This window comes from Pipra filicauda, unplaced genomic scaffold (genome assembly GCF_003945595.2).
Source record: "Pipra filicauda isolate LSUMZ 115617 unplaced genomic scaffold, ASM394559v2 scaffold338_size783178_pilon, whole genome shotgun sequence".
NCBI lineage: Eukaryota > Metazoa > Chordata > Aves > Passeriformes > Pipridae > Pipra > Pipra filicauda.
This window is the reverse complement of record NW_024104463.1, coordinates 470424-485325: the sequence shown is the minus strand read 5'-3', so window position 1 is coordinate 485325 and position 14902 is coordinate 470424. Positions and strand designations below refer to the sequence as shown.

General features: G+C 59.2%; 1 protein-coding gene and 1 long non-coding RNA gene across 4 annotated transcripts; one reads left to right on the top strand and one right to left on the bottom strand.

Annotated features, from left to right (window-relative positions):
* Nucleotides 1–5972: 5972 nt before the first annotated feature.
* On the bottom strand, nucleotides 5973–6948 carry LOC113983251. Its single transcript, XR_003539041.2, has 2 exons — nucleotides 6697–6948; nucleotides 5973–6250 (listed from the first exon to the last, which is right to left on the bottom strand). It is a non-coding gene; the product is annotated as an uncharacterized LOC113983251 (long non-coding RNA).
* Nucleotides 6750–14659, top strand: LOC113983248 (maestro heat-like repeat-containing protein family member 6). 3 transcript variants are annotated; one of them, XM_027712200.2, is made up of 20 exons: nucleotides 6750–7409; nucleotides 7649–7713; nucleotides 7827–8144; nucleotides 8492–8639; nucleotides 8879–8943; nucleotides 9058–9375; nucleotides 9722–9872; nucleotides 10111–10214; nucleotides 10381–10529; nucleotides 10759–10906; nucleotides 11152–11339; nucleotides 11428–11565; nucleotides 11825–11939; nucleotides 12067–12204; nucleotides 12458–12634; nucleotides 12766–12921; nucleotides 13065–13166; nucleotides 13577–13679; nucleotides 13946–14014; nucleotides 14308–14659. In XM_027712200.2, the coding sequence occupies exons 1-20, from the start codon at nucleotides 7289–7291 to the stop codon at nucleotides 14436–14438; spliced, it is 2904 nt and encodes a 967-aa protein (XP_027568001.2). In that variant the 5' UTR covers nucleotides 6750–7288; the 3' UTR covers nucleotides 14439–14659. The 3 variants fall into 3 exon arrangements, with proteins under 3 accessions (XP_027568001.2, XP_039240024.1, XP_039240023.1); XM_039384090.1 differs by lacking the exons at nucleotides 7827–8144; nucleotides 8492–8639; nucleotides 8879–8943; XM_039384089.1 differs by lacking the exons at nucleotides 8492–8639; nucleotides 8879–8943; nucleotides 9058–9375.
* Nucleotides 14660–14902: the final 243 nt, after the last annotated feature.

Here is a 14902-nt window from a genome sequence, read left to right as displayed (position 1 = left end):
CAGGTGACCTCCCAGCTCCGTCCTTCCATATGAAAATCAATGTCACTTTGGATGCAGCACAGGAGGGAGAACAGATTTTGTTTCGGTGCCAAATAGTCATGAAGTCTCCTGTCACCCGAATTGTCTTCTGCAAGGATGGGGTGGAGTTTCACAGCCTGAAAGCCCAACAGAAGAAGGGGACCTACTACATGCTCTTCACCACGACGAGGTGGAGCACGGGGACATACACATGTGGATACCAGCACAAGGACAACAGCAACCGAGTGAGGAACTCTGCCCTCAGTGCTCCCCAGAACCTGAGAGTCACGGGTGAGTCCTGGCAGTGGGGGATGGGCAGGAAACACTCCCAGGCCCCTCAGAGCCCAGGTGAGTGAGGGGAACCTGCCCTGCCCCACCTCATGGCATATCCCCAGGCAGTTGGGATGCTGGGGGTCAGTGTGCAGTTCAGCCCAGCCCTTGCCACCAGGGACACTCTTTCAAGTCCCAGGAGAGAATCCTGTTCCTCTCCTGCCCCAGCATCATGGAAAGGGGAGAGTGGTGGTGCCAGATCTAATGCAGAGCCATAGCTGTGCAGGGCATTCATTTATTGATCCCCACAGCTGATAGATGGTGGATCAGGGGGTCCCCACAGTGGCTGAATCTGTGCAGTACCTGGGGGAACTGCAGATTCTCAGCCTGTGCCTTTCTCCTCCCAGGCAGCAGGTCCAACTCCCAGGCAGGGACAGCCACCAATGGTGAGTGATTCCCTCCCTCACACCCAATGTTCCTCAGCATTGGGCCAAGGCTGCCCAGCTGCCAACTGCAGGACATTGAGAGGTTCATCAGCCAGGACCTCGCTTGGCTCTAAGGGCGTATTCTGCTCTCTGCTTCCACTCCCCATAATTCCCCATCTTCCCCAACAGCTTCGCTGCCCCCAGATACCAATCCCCTGGGCTTTCAGACCTTTTCCCAAGACATCAGGACAGGATTGGTAACCATCTCTCTCTTCCTCCTGGCTGCATCCACCTACTGTTTTGTGAGGAAAGGTGAGTGATTTGGGGATATCAAGGGGAAAATCTGAGGCCAAAATTGCACTTAATGCAGGGCTGCTGTTCTCTGACCCATGCTGGTCTAGAATGGCTGGATCCTTACCCCATTTCACAGGAAACTGAGCCTCTCAGGCCTTTCATTTGTCAAATGAGGGAAGTAAAGCTGCTGAGATGATAAAGACTTTACCAAAGAGGTGCCCTGCGCCAGGCACACATTGGCTCCCATCCTGTGCACAGCTGCTGAGAGCCTGGGAGAGGCCAGGCTGGGAAAGGGAATTCACTGTTTTATAGGCTGGGCTTGAAAAATCCCTCTCTGAGTGAGATGTGGAGGTTCAGCCCATCACCTTCACTGCACAGTCCAGAGCATGGAAAGTCAGGGGAACAGTTCCTGTGCAGGAACTCTGCCTCCCACCTCTCCCTTTCTTTTCCTTGCAGGAGCCTGCAGAGAGAGATGCCAAAGGTGAGCAGCAATCCCTGTGGGCTGGGGGCTGGGGGATAATGGAGACAGGGCATCCTAGGCCCCCTGGAGTGGTCCTTGGGCAGGGGCAACCTGGTCTGTGCTCGTGGGTGGATTCTCCCATGGTGCAGGCAGGGAGGAGCAGGGCTTGCCCTGGCCTTGACTCCAGCCATGGACCTGATGCAAGACAGAATCATCCATGGCAATGACTCCAAAGAGCTCATCAGGGTCTGGACACGGACCCCAAAACCCTTTCCCCCAACTCTCTCCAGACAGCAGCAAGTTCCCAGCCACGAGGCTGAAGGGACTGATGACAATGAAATACACTGTGAGTACCAACTCCCCATTCTGGTTGACCCCCTCTTGTGTCCTGGCTGCCTCTGGCAACACCAGCAACCCAGAGACCATTGACTGGCCGTGCCGCAGCCTCAGGAGCTGCACTGAGTTACAGGGACCTGCCCCAAGCCCCCTTTCCATCCTCTCCATCCCCTCCCCTCATTGCAGGGACTTTCCCAATTCCACATGCAATCCCAGCAATTTATCTCCCAGTGGGATTTGCAAAACAACTCCCACTGAACAAGGGCAGATTTCTCCCCACGCTGTTGCTCCCCAGCTTCTCCCTGCACACACAGCCTGCAGAGGAAAGGTGACAACAGATCCCCATCCCTGCTCTGCATCCACAGATGGAAGAGCAGCTTCCTCTGCTCCAGGAGTGGGGTGAGATAAGGGGCAAACAGGGCAGGGGATTCAGTGCTGACCCCAGGGATCTGCTGTTCAAAGGCAGGGTGGGGCTTGTCCCTCTCAGAACGGGAAGCAAGGGCTCACTCTGTGCTTTTTGCCCCCCAGCAGACTCCAACATCCCCCATGTTGGACGGAACAGGGTGAGTTGTGGCACAGCCTTGGTGCCAAACCAAGGAGCAGGGCCTGTGCATGGGATGTGGGTCTCAGGGTCTGTGCCAGTGGCTTGGGCTGGGGAGTCCCACAGGGCCATTTCCACCAAGAACTGAAGGGAAGCACTTGTAGATATTTATGAGATAGATTTTTGTCCAAGGAAAATATTTTATTTTCTCAGTATCATCTGTAAATATTTTCCCTGGAAAAAATACTTCATGATGGAATGTCACATGTAGAATTTAGGGGTTTAAACTGGGGGAAAATAATGAAACCAAAACTGAAAGCAAAGGGCCCAGCTCCCTGCAGCTCTCCTGTAGCCCAGGACCAGAGGCTTGTGCAGGGCTTGCAACCAGCAGGGGAAATAACAGGCTTTCCTTTTTCTCTCTAAAGCCTCGTGTGCAAGAGCTGAACAGCAACACAACCTGTGCCCCGGTGAGGCCCTCCCACAGCCAGCCCAGGGAGCACTCCAGCACGGCCAGTGCCCAGGGAGAGTCACCCAGCCCGGCCTGTTCTCTCTGACAGAGCTCCTGAGCTGGGAAAATGGGGCTGGGGCATCCAGGCTGGGCTTGCTTGGGCTTTGCTGGGCTGGGCAAGGGCTGGGAGCTGGGAGCCTTGGAGCTGCTCCTCCAGCTCCTCCTCTCACCGTGTTCTTCCCCTTTCCCTTCCCAACCCCACTTCCACCCCCCATGGTTCAGGGGGTTTACAGACATTCCCTGCAGCTCCCAGTGGCTTTGTCCCTGTCCCCAGGAACCTGCCCTGTGCCAACCCCGGGCTCGTCTGCACCACTTCTGGTAGGGAATTGCCAGCACTTGGCTTGGCAGGGCAACACCTCCCCACGAGCCCTGGCCATGCCAACATGTCCACATCCAGCCCTTCCACCAGGCCCAGCCCTTCCCACACCCATTAGTAGTGTGTTCTGGATGCCTTGAACCAAAAAGATCTCTGTGACTTGCACAAGTATCAACAATGTCTGATGGATAAATCCATATCAGATCTATTCCCTATATTGCACATGGACACGTGAGCACCTCGAGTGAAGACATCTCCATTCCCCTGTGTCAAAAGGAACCTGTGTGTCCATAAACCCCATGATCCAGCTCCGGGTGGGCTCTTCTCTGTGCCCACACTGATGCTCACCTGGATGCACAGGTGGGAGCATCTGTGTGGGCAGAGAGAAGGGCAACAGACATTATTTTCCTGGTCACCCATGAGGTGACTTTCTTCAGCTTTGCTGGCTTATATGCTCTTACAGCAGGATCTGCATGTGCTGTTAACACCATGGCACATATCCATTGACACAGTGGGGAGGGCCATGATTTCCTGCCCATCAGGGCCTTTTATGTCCCGTAGTTGAGCATAGCCCTGCTGGATTTTGTGATCAGTGTCTATGGGAGTCCATAAATCCTTTTCACTCACTATTAATTGAACACATGGAGCACCACCATCCCACGCTCACAAAATCTATGCCAGTACACTCTCCCCAGGCTTCTGCTGCTAAATCTCTAAGAAATGCCATAACTCTTTGGGGTTTTTGGATTTCAGTAAAGCTTTTGATAATGTCTCTCCCAGGATCCTTCTGGACAAACTGTCCAGCCCACAGCTGGTTAAACACATCATGGGGTGGGTGAGCAATTGGCTTATGGGTCGGGCACAAAGGGTGACTGGGGTGACATCAGACTGGCCTCCTGTAACTAGTGGGGTTCCACAGGGCTCCATCTTAGGCCCTGTGCTCTTCAACATCTTCATCAATGACTGGAAGAGACAATGAGCAAGTTTGCAGATGACCCAAAACTGGGAGGATCTGTTGACTCCCTCATAGGTAGGGAGGCCCTGCAGAGAGACCTCAGTAAATCAGAGGGCTGGGAATCATCAACCATAGGAAGTTCAACAAGGGGAAGTGCCAGATTCTGCCCCTGAGATGGGGCAACCTTGGATATATAGACAGACTGGGAATGAGATGCTCGAAAGCATCAGGAAAGGGCCCTGGGGGTCCTGGTGAGTGGCCAGTTGGCCATGAATCAGCAGTGCCCTGGCAGCCAGGAGGGCCAACCCTGTCCTGGGGGGCCTCAGGCCCAGCATCGCCGGCCAGGCCAGGGAGGGGACTGTCCTGCTCTGCTCTGACCTGGGGCGGCCTCACCTCAATATTGGGGCAATTTAGGGCACCACAATATAAAGAAGACAGTAAGCCATTAGAGAGTGTCTGAAGGAGGGTAACAAAGATGGGGAAGGGCCTTGAGAGGAAGCTGTATGAGGAGTGCCTGAGAGCACTTGGTGTGTTCAGCTGGAGAACAGGAGACTGAGGGGAGACCTCACTGCAGTTCCAACTTCCTTGTGAGGGGAAGAGGAGGGGCAGGGACTGTCTGTTCTCTGTGGTGACCAGTGACAGGACCTGAGGGAATGGCCTGAAATTGTGTCAGAGGAGGGTTAGGCTGGGCACTGAACAGGCTCCCCAGGTCATGGCCTCAAGGCTTGCCAGAGCTGAAGAACCGTTTGGATGATACTTTTGGGCACATGGTCTGACTCTTGGGAATGGTCCTGTGCAGGGCCAGGAGTTGGACTTAATTATCCTTGTGGGGCCCCTTCCAACTCAGCACAGTCTGTGATTTTGTGATTCATGATTCTGTGAACATTTCCCTTTTCTGTAGGAGGCGTGTCCAGGGGTGCAGGGGAAGCACCGAGGGCAGGGAAGCCCAAGGGACATGCGTGGAAATATGTACCCTCATTGGTCACAAGGTCACGTGAGTTCAAGGGATAAAAGAGGGCGCGAGTTTTGAAAAAACTCTCTCTGACCACCACCTCAAGGGGAGCTGACTCCATTTCTTTATCATATAAAGACCCCACGTGACAGCTTTCAGGTGCAGTTGGTGGGGCAGCCTGGGCACTCCGTGGGCAGCAAGAGCTTTCTGTGGTGGAACCTTTTGTCTGGGAAGAATCCTCGTTTATATTCAATTTTAGGGAGGTGGGGCCAGCCATTGCAGCACAGAGCTGAACAAAGGGTACAGCAGCCCTTTCCCCCAGGAAAGAAAGCCTGGAACCTTTGGCTTTCAGGTGCAGGTGCTGGGCCACCCTGGGCATTCCATGGGCAGCAAGAGCTTTGTGTCCTGACAGGTCTGGTCTGGGAGGAATCTTTGTCAGTATGGAATTTTTTGAGTTGGACTGGAAATTACAGCACAGGGCTGATAAAAGAGAACAAAAGCCCTTTTCCCCTCAGGCTCTCCCCCAGCCTCACCCACCTGCCCAGCAGGGCACAGCCCTCAAGGAGCTCCACAGGAGCTGGCTCAGGAGGCACCTCCCAGCCCTCAGCAAGCCAGACAGCAACACACGGGCAGGCCACAGAAGCTGCTTCCTGGCTGGCACAGGGCCTGTGGCCACCTCCAAGGACCAGCTTCTCAGGGATCCCCACAGCTCCAGGCTCTGCCCATCCGTCTGCTGAAAGTGTTGAGGCTCCAGCAGAACCCCCCAAGGCCAAGGGCCTTTTGGGCACTTTCCCTGCCCCACTGCACACCTGGGCAAGTGTTGCTGAGCACAAGGGCCCTTTTTCCCCTCTTCCCCTCTGTGGACACCAGGCATGAAAAACTTGCTGGGCCTCTGTGTTTCGTAAGATGTATAGATATATTTGATATTACCATGCTGGTGTAAAAGGCCGTCCTTGCAGAAAAGAGGCATTTTCCTCTTCAGAGCCAGTCTTGGAGCTGCTGGAGTCTGGAGCAGGGAGCTGTTTGTACAGCTCTTGGCATGTACAGTTTTGAATGGCCAGGCCTGCAATGGCGAGTTTGAGGTCATCAGTCATTCTTCTCAGGGCTGGAACAGCTTCAATGGACAATGCCGAGCACGGCCACCAATTGCTCCATCTGCCACTCCCAACAGCTCCCTGCAAGAGTGCAGACATCAGTGCCCGTTGGCTTTGGCTGCCCTCTGGCAGAGAAGTCCCCCGGTGGCACAGCTCTGTGGGGCAGGAGACGGGCACCAGCCTGCGGTGGCAGGTCTCCTTGGGCGAGGACTTGCCAGAGCTGCTGATTTTGGTGCAGCCCCAGGCAATGGGGTGGGAGCAGCATTGGTGCCCTTGTCCCCACGTTCCTTCTGTGTGTCACAGCCCCGTGTTTGGGAGGGCCACCAGCCGGTACTTCTCCCAAGGAGCCCGTGCCAGCTTGTGTGGAGGCCCCGTGGCCTTCCCGCTGCGGCTGCCTCGGCAGCCGAGGGGGCTCCTTCTGCTGCCGTGGGCAGGCACAGCAGGGGAGGGTTTGCTTAGTTTTTGAGCTGTGCCTAAAGTTCATGTCCAGCTCTCTTAGATACTTTGGAGAATGGACTCCTTCTGACCTGGAGCAGGTTGGCCGGGCTGGGGGAGGCCCCAGAGCACGTGGCAGTGTGTCACAGGGCCCTTTGTGACACGGCGGGCATGGCCGATGGGATGGCACGGGACAGGGTGTCACAGGGCCCTTTGTGACACGTGAGGACATAGTAGTGGTGTTGAGGTGACCACATCTCAGTGCTCCTCGGAGCGTGCGACGGGACGGACGGGACAGAGCGGTGCTGTGTGGAGCCCCCGCGCAGCCAACTCGTTCCTTTCTGATCCGGAGCATTTTGGTGGCTTTTCTGTCTTGCAAGTGTCCTCGAGGCCGGACCGCGGGACTTGGTGACACGGAGCTTTTGCGAGGTGTCCCCAGTCCCTGCGGCAGCTGCCCTCGAGGCGGCACTGCAGGACTTGCTAACCAACACTGTTTTGTAGGCTTTTCTCTCATTCGGGTGCCCTTGAGACCAGACCACAGGATTGGTGACCCGGAAATTTTCCGAGGCGTCTCCAGTCCCTGCGGCAGGTGCCCTCGAGGTCATTCTCTGGGACTCTGTGTCCCGGAGCTTTTCCCTTGCGTCTCCAATCCCTCAGCAGGTGCCCTCGAGGCCCGACTGTAGGATGGCGGAGAGACGCTTCAGCCTGTGCAGGTTTCTCAGGAGGAAGAAAAAGAAGGAAGGCCCTGAGACTGCCCCTGCACAGCAGCCTGAAGAGGCAGAGCAGCCCCAGCCCCTGCAGGAAGGTGAGTGGCACAGCTGGGCCACAGGGCTGGTGGCTGCAGCCAGATGGGCCTCAGCCCATCCCATTCCGTGTGGACATGGCCAGAGAAAGGGAGGGGTAGGAGGGCCTGGGGCTGATCCCCCGGCAGCTCCATGCACTGGGCATCCCGGGGCTGGCCCTGCCTATGGAGCGCAGGGCTGGGCTGTGTCCTCTGGCCTCTCCTGCAGCCCCTCAGCTCTGACCGTGCTCACTCTTTGCCAGATCCAGGACGGGAGCGGACACAAGAACAGGACCGTGCCCGTGGCCACTTCCGCAGGGCAGCACAGGTACTGCAGCCACGGCCTCCTGGGCTGGGCCTGCTGTCCCTGCTCAGCCTGGCACCGCTGTCGGAGCTCTCCATGGCACAGACCTCTCTTCCCTGCCCTTCGTTCTCCTGCAGGCTTGTCTGACATCCCTGGCCATTCGGCGTAGAAAGACCAGGATCACGCCAACTGAGGTTCTGGCACAGCCTGACCCCACGCCGAGTGAGCTCAAGGCACACCCTGAAGTCGGCACCGCGTCGACTGACGGCACAGCAAACTGTGACAGCGCGGTGACCGATGACGGGACAAACTCCAACATGGCCCTGCCTGAGCTCAGCACGGAGGCTGACGGGGCAACGACTGAGGGCATGGCAGACACTGAGAGCACACCTGTTCAGCGCCTGCCCGATGCTCCCAGTCGGGACGTTCTTGGGGACGGAGCTGTCTCTGCTCAAGTAAGCAGCCTGCGGGCAGGGATTGTGTGGGCCCTCAAACTGGTCTGCTGGGCCCCCTCAGCCTTTGAGACCAGCCCGGTGGGGTGGGAAGGGAAGCACTTCTTGGGGGAAACTGGGCAAATTGCTCCCTCTGGCAGCTCTCCCACGTGCCCCCTCCAGGCCAGAGAGTGGGTCTTGGTGAACTGGAGCTTTTCCAAGGCATCTCAGTCCCTGTGGCAGGTGCCCTCGAGGCCAGACCATGGGACTTGATGGGCTGGAGTGTTCCCAAGTCTTCTGTTGCAGGAGCCTTCAAGGCACGACTGAAGAACTTGGTGACCCAGAGCTTTTTCGTACCATGTCTCCTGCAGGTAGACATGGAGCTGGACAGAGGCATGGAGCAGAGACCTCCCAGCGTGCCCAAGCAGGCCTGGGTAAAGGAGGATGAGGAGGAGGGCCCTGGGCCTGCCCCAGCACGGCAGCCTGAAGAGGCAGAGCAGTCCCAGTCCCTGCAGGAAGGTGAGTGGCACAGCTGGGCCACAGGGCTGGTGGCTGCAGCCAGATGGGCCTCAGCCCATCCCATTCCGTGTGGACATGGCCAGAGAAAGGGAGGGGTAGGAGGGCCCGGGGCTGATCCCCCGGCAGCTCCATGCACTGGGCATCCCGGGGCTGGCCCTGCCTGTGGAGCGCAGGGCTGGGCTGTGTCCTCTGGCCTCTCCTGCAGCCCCTCAGCTCTGACCGTGCTCACTCTTTGCCAGATCCAGGACGGGAGCGGACACAAGAACAGGACCGTGCCCGTGGCCACTTCCGCAGGGCAGCACAGGTACCTGCGGCCACGGCCTCCTGGGCTGGGCCTGCTGTCCCTGCTCAGCCTGGCACCGCTGTCGGAGCTCTCCATGGCACAGACCTCTCTTCCCCGCTCTCCATTTTCTTGCAGGCCTTTCTGACATTCTTGGGTATTCAGCGTAGAAAGACCAGGATCACGCCAACTGAGGTCCTGGCACAGCCTGACCCCACGCTGAGTGAGCTCAAGGCACACCCTGAAGTCGACACCACGTCAACTGATGGCACAGCACTCTGTGATGGTGTGGTGACTAATGATGGGACAAACTCCAACACGGCCCTGCCTGAGCTCAGCACGGAGGCTGACGGGGCAACGACTGAGGGCATGGCAGACACTGAGAGCACACCTGTTCAGCGCCTGCCCGATGCTCCCAGTCAGGACGTTCTTGGGGATGGAGCTGTCTCTGCTCAAGTAAGCAGCCTGCGGGCAGGGATTGTGTGGGCCCTCAAACTGGTCTGCTGGGCCCCCTCAGCCTTTGAGACCAGCCCGGTGGGGTGGGAAGGGAAGCACTTCTCGGGGGAAACTGGGCAAATTGCTCCCTCTGGCCACTCTCCCACGTGCCCCCTCCAGGCCAGAGAGTGGGTCTTGGTGAACTGGAGCTTTTCCAAGGCATCTCAGTTCCTGTGGCAGGTGCCCTTGAGGCCAGACCATGGGACTTGATGGGCTGGAGAGTTCCCAAGTCTTCTGTTGCAGGAGCCTTCAGGGCACAACTGTAGGACTTGGTGACCCAGAGCTTTTCTGTGCTGTCTCTCCTCAGGAAGCCACGGAGCCAGACAGAGACACGGAGCAGAGACCTCCCAGCGTTTCCCAGATGGCCTGGGTGAAGGAGGAGGAGGAAGAGGAACGCGCTGATGTTGCCCCGGCACAGCAGCCTGAAGAGGTGGACCAGCCCCAGCCCTTGCAGGAGGGTGAGTGGCACAGCTGGGCCACAGGACTGGTGGCAGCAGCCAGATGGGCCTCAGCCCATCCCATTCCATGTGGACCTGGCCAGGGAAAGGGAGGGGGGAAGAGGGCCGGGGGCTGATCCCCCGGCAGCTCCATGCACTGGGCATCCTGGGACTGGTCCTGCCTGTGGGCTGGGCTGTGTTCTCCAGCCTCTCCTGCAGCCCCTCAGCTCTGACCATGCTCTCTCTTTGCCACATCCAGGCCAGGACAGCGGTGCAGACACCGACAGCAGGCCTGCTCAGAGCGGGAATGATGCTCTGCCTGCGGATGTTTCTGAGGAGAATGGTGTCTCTGATGCAAAGCAAGTAAGCAGCCTGTGGCCAGGGCTCAAGCCCCCCGGGATGGTGTGGCCCCTCTAGCCAGCTCCCCTGGGCCTCCTCAGCCTTTGAGGCCAGCACAGTGTGGTGGGAAGGGAAGCACTTGTCGGGGAAGCTGGGCAAGTTGGCAGCTCTTCCTCCATGCCTCCTCCAGGTGCCAGCCTTCGTCAGGAACGTGCACCAGAGACTGACAGCCAGCACGACTCCAGAAGAGAAGCTGCTGGCAGAGTTTCTGAGGGTGACTGATGAACACCCTGCTGATGCTGTCGTGACCCTCCTCTGCTGTGCCTCATCATGTGACAGGTACAGGACCTCCTGTCTTCGGGGCTCAGGGCTCACCAGCCTTCAGAGCACATCACCCTGTCCATCCCGTCCCACATGGTCGGCCAGAGGGATGGAGAGTTCCAGGACCCCCTGGCCCCTCTGTTTCCCAGCCCTGCCATGTCAGCCCCGATCCTGCTGCCATGCTCCCTCCCTGCTCCTCAAGGCACTTTGGCCGGCACCCCCCTGACACAGAACTCTGGCCCTACAGAGCTGCTGCCATCATGTGGAGGACCATCACCTCATCAGGAAGGACAGTGGTGAAGGTGCTGCCAGAGCTGCTCTGTGTGATGGAGGACTGGCCAATGCACAGCATGTCCACCTCTGACGGGGACAAAACAGATGTCTTTGCCCTGGCTGTGAGTTCATGGGAAGGGCTTTTGCTCACCCCCAGGTCACCTCTCTGATGGGTCTCCATCCTCCCCCAGCACTGCATCTCCCTGCCTCAGGCGCTGGGCTGGAAATGTAGGTTAGGGGCAGGTTCAGGGGCACCAGGCCAGGTGTTCCCCCTGCATCCTCCCTGGCGTCTCCCTGCCACGCTCGGGCCCTGCCACATGGACATCTGAGCACTGAGAGCTGTGTCTGGGTGGTTTATATTTTGCAGGCAACCAGGGTGATCTGGGAGACTCTGCAGATGTTCTGGTTCACGGAGTCATTGATAGAGTACTCCCCCCGGCTCCTCATGGCTCTGCTCTTCCAAGTTCTCATCAGCACAGAGCAGACACCAGAGGAGGTCGACACCTTCTGGAGGGGATGCCGGGAGCAACACAACCTTCCCACCCAGCCCAACAGGTGCTCCATCCCAGTCCTCCTCTGCCTTCTGTGCCCTCGGGGCTGGCTCAGGGCTCCCAGCATGACCCGGGCTTTGCTCTGCACACAGGTTTGCAGTGCTCACCATCAAGGCCCTGCTTTGCCACCTGGAGTGTGAGGAAGTTGTGGTTTCAATGGAACGCAAGCGCGGCTGGGACACGCTCCTCAGCGCTGACACCCACCACTACGCAGTGGGTCTGCTGGCCAGGTGAGACCCCCTTGTCCCTGCTGCCCCTGTCATTTCTGCCTGTGCATGGGGCACCCCACACAGTGGTCATGGGCCAGAGGGCCTTGTCACTGAGGGATGGCTGAGCAGAGTGGAAAAGGCTGGGAGAGGCGGATGCACAGGAGGAGCCGCCTCCCAGAGTGCCCTTGTCCTGGGGAAAAAGCAGGCCTCTGTGAGTCCATCTTGGGAGAGGTTTGCCCACCAGGCTCAGGGTCAATGGGTGCCTTTTTCCCCCTCGCAGGGAGATGCGCCGTGTCTCCAGCCCCTTGTGTTCCCGGATCACACTCCACCTGCTGGAGCTGCTGAGCAGGGAGGAGCCCCACTTGGAGGTCTTCACCGTGGCGTTCCTTGTGGAGGTGAGCCTGATGGCGAGCACTGCCTGGCTGAGCTGCCTCCACCTCTCTGCCCTCTTGGAGGGCCCAGCCCTGTGTGGGTCTGGGCTCCTGCCAGCCCGGCACCCCGTCACTGCTCCGTGCCTTTCAGGTCCTGGATGGGCTGGACATGAGTGACTGGGGAGGCAGCATTCTGCAGAGCCTTTCAAGGCACCTCAGAAGCGAGTGCCCAGAGAGGCGTCGCCTGGCGCTCCGAGGCCTTCTGGTGCTCAGCCAGGATCCTGTGATGGTGAGAAGGGGCAGTTGGCTGAAGCCGTGCTGGAATCCTGGGGCTGGGGAACGCAGTCACTTGGGCTTGGCTGGGCTTTGGGAGCTGTGGCAGCTGCTGCCAGCTCTGCTGCCTCCCCGCTCAGCTGCCCGAGTCCCTCAGGATAGGCCTTTGGCCTCTGGGCCCCGCGGCAGCACGTGGGGCTGCCCCGCCGGAGCGGGGTTGGGGCTGAAGCCCTTCATGGATTCACAGCACAGCCTTGTGTTCCTCACAGGCTGACGGTGTGCAGAGCCTGACACAAAGCCTCACGGAGCTACTGTGGGATGCAGACGGAGAGCTGGTCTGGATGGCCCTCTCTATATTCATCAATGAAGTCCAGGACAGAGGCATCCCAATCTCCACCCCCACTGCCCTGGAGCTGGCTGAGGCACTCCAGACACTCTTTGGCTATGTAAGGCTCTGTGCCCCCCACCCCAGGCGCTGGGTGCTGCCAGGAAACTGTAGCCTGTGGATTTGCAGGCTTGTGCCCCGGTGGGCCTGGAGCAGCCGGTGCTGAGGTCTTTTCCTCTCACTTTCCATCAGGACAACATCCACGTGCAGCTGCTCTCCGTTCACCTCTTCCGAAGGGTGTTGAAGTTGGTAGTGGAGGAGGGAAAACAACCCCTGCAGACGCACGTGATCCAGAGCCTGCTGCCACTCTTCTTCCTCTCGCATGATGAGAACGAGCACCTGGCAGACGTGAGGACTTTCTGGACTCTGGTGTCCCCGTGGGAGGGGGCCTGGCACCTCCCGGGCTCCAGTCTCCTCCTGGTTTTGGTGGAGGGACACGGGTCCTGTGCCCTGGGCCGTGGTGCCATGTTCTGGTCTCTGTTGCTCTGCAGGCCTCTTGGGAAGTGCTGATTCGTGCACTCAGGTTCCTGAAGAGAAGGGATCTCAAGAACCTGCTGGAGGCGGACAAGCCGTGGCGGTTCTGCGACTGCCTGGTAAGGATGGCCAGGAAGGCCCAGCCCCAGGCTTGAGCAGCCCCCAGTCCCCGATGCCCAGAGTGCGGGGCCGGCACTGTGCCCCTGCCCACTGCAGCAGCCGCCTGCGGGACAGCAGCCTGCGCACCCGCTGCTGCCTTGCCTGGGGCGTGCGGGCTCCTCTGCGGGCTGCTCTGCCCCCGAGCCAGGCTGCCATGGAGCCCCGGCCCAGCTGGGCTGTGGGGCAGGGCGGCCCCGCGGCTGCCGGGGAGCAGCCGGCCCTCTGCTCCCTCCAAAGCCGGCCCCAGCGGCTGCTGCCCGGGCCTCAGGGCTGTGCGGGCAGGGGAGGCCAGTGCTGGGCGCGGGCAGCGCCCGGCCAAGGGGCAGAGCCCCAGCCAACCCTTCCCTCCGTGCCCTGCCGCTCTCTCCAGGTGGAAAGCGAGAAGAAAAGAGTGGTGGAGTTCATGTGGCAGGCCCTGCCACACCTCGAGAGCCCACAGGAGCCCCTGCGGGAGGCGGCCCTCAAGTTCATTGGTGAGCCACAAGGTCCCTCCCCGCCCCTCTGCAGCTCAGCCCCAGCCCCGGCTGCTGCAGCGGCAGCAGGATGCGGCCCAGGGATGTGCTGGGGAGCCCCGAGTGCCCTGGTGGCTGCCGCCCTGTGCCAGCCCAGCCCCGGGGCGTCCCCAGGCGGGAAGGCCCCGGGCTCAGCCCTGCCAGGGCAGGAGGGTGCGTGGCCGGGCCGGCAGCGCCGCCGGGGGGGAGCTGTGCCGCTGGGGCCCTGACGGCATCTGTGTTCCCAGGGATCGCCGCCAAGTACCTGAGAAAGGGGCAGGAGGAGGACGAGCTCATCACAGAGGTCATCATTGACAGTGAGTGCGGACAGTGGGCTGTCAGCAGGGGCTGGCAGGAGGACCACAGAGCCTGGGCAGGGAGTTGCAATCCTACCCCAGCTGTGCAGGTCTCTTCTCCCTGCATGGACAGAGCAGAGAGAGATTCCAGGGGCACGGGGGGGATTGGTGGCCAGAACCTTCTGGCTGATCCCGTTGGGCCCTGCTCCCTCCTGGCAACGGCAAGAGCTGGGTGGGATGGCTCTGCCAGGAGGGGCTCCTCAGGTCCCTGCAGATGCTGGCTCTGATCTTGGCTCCGGTCTTTTCTGTTCCAGCCCTTCAAGGCATGACTGCTGACAGCCCTGCCATCTCAAGGCTGGCAGCTGAAACCTTGAAAATCATCAAGGATGTCCACAAACCTAAACCTAAACCAACACCGAAATCTAAATCCACCAGATTCCGGTAGCCTCCATTCCTCTCTGTTCCAGCCCTGAGAGGAATGACCTCAGACTCGCCATTGCAGGCCTGGCCATTCAAAACTGTACATGCTAAGGGCTGTACAAACAGCTCCCTGCTCCAGACTCCAGCAGCTCCAAGAGGAAAATGCCTCTGAAGAGGAAAATGCCTCTTTTCTGCAAGGACCACACCAGTGTGGGAATATCAAATATATCTATACATCTTATGAAACACAGAGGCCCAGCAAGTTTTTTTTAGTGCCTGGTGTCCACAGAGGGGAAGAGGGGAAAAAGGGCCCTTGTGCTCAGCAACACTTGCCCAGGTGTGCAGTGGGGCAGGGAAAGTGCCCAAAAGGCCCTTGGCCTTGGGGGGTTCTGCTGGAGCCTCAACACTTCCAGCAGATGGATGGGCAGAGCCTGGAGCTGTGGGGATCCCTGAGAAGCTGGTCCTTGGAGGTGGCCACAGGCCCTGTGC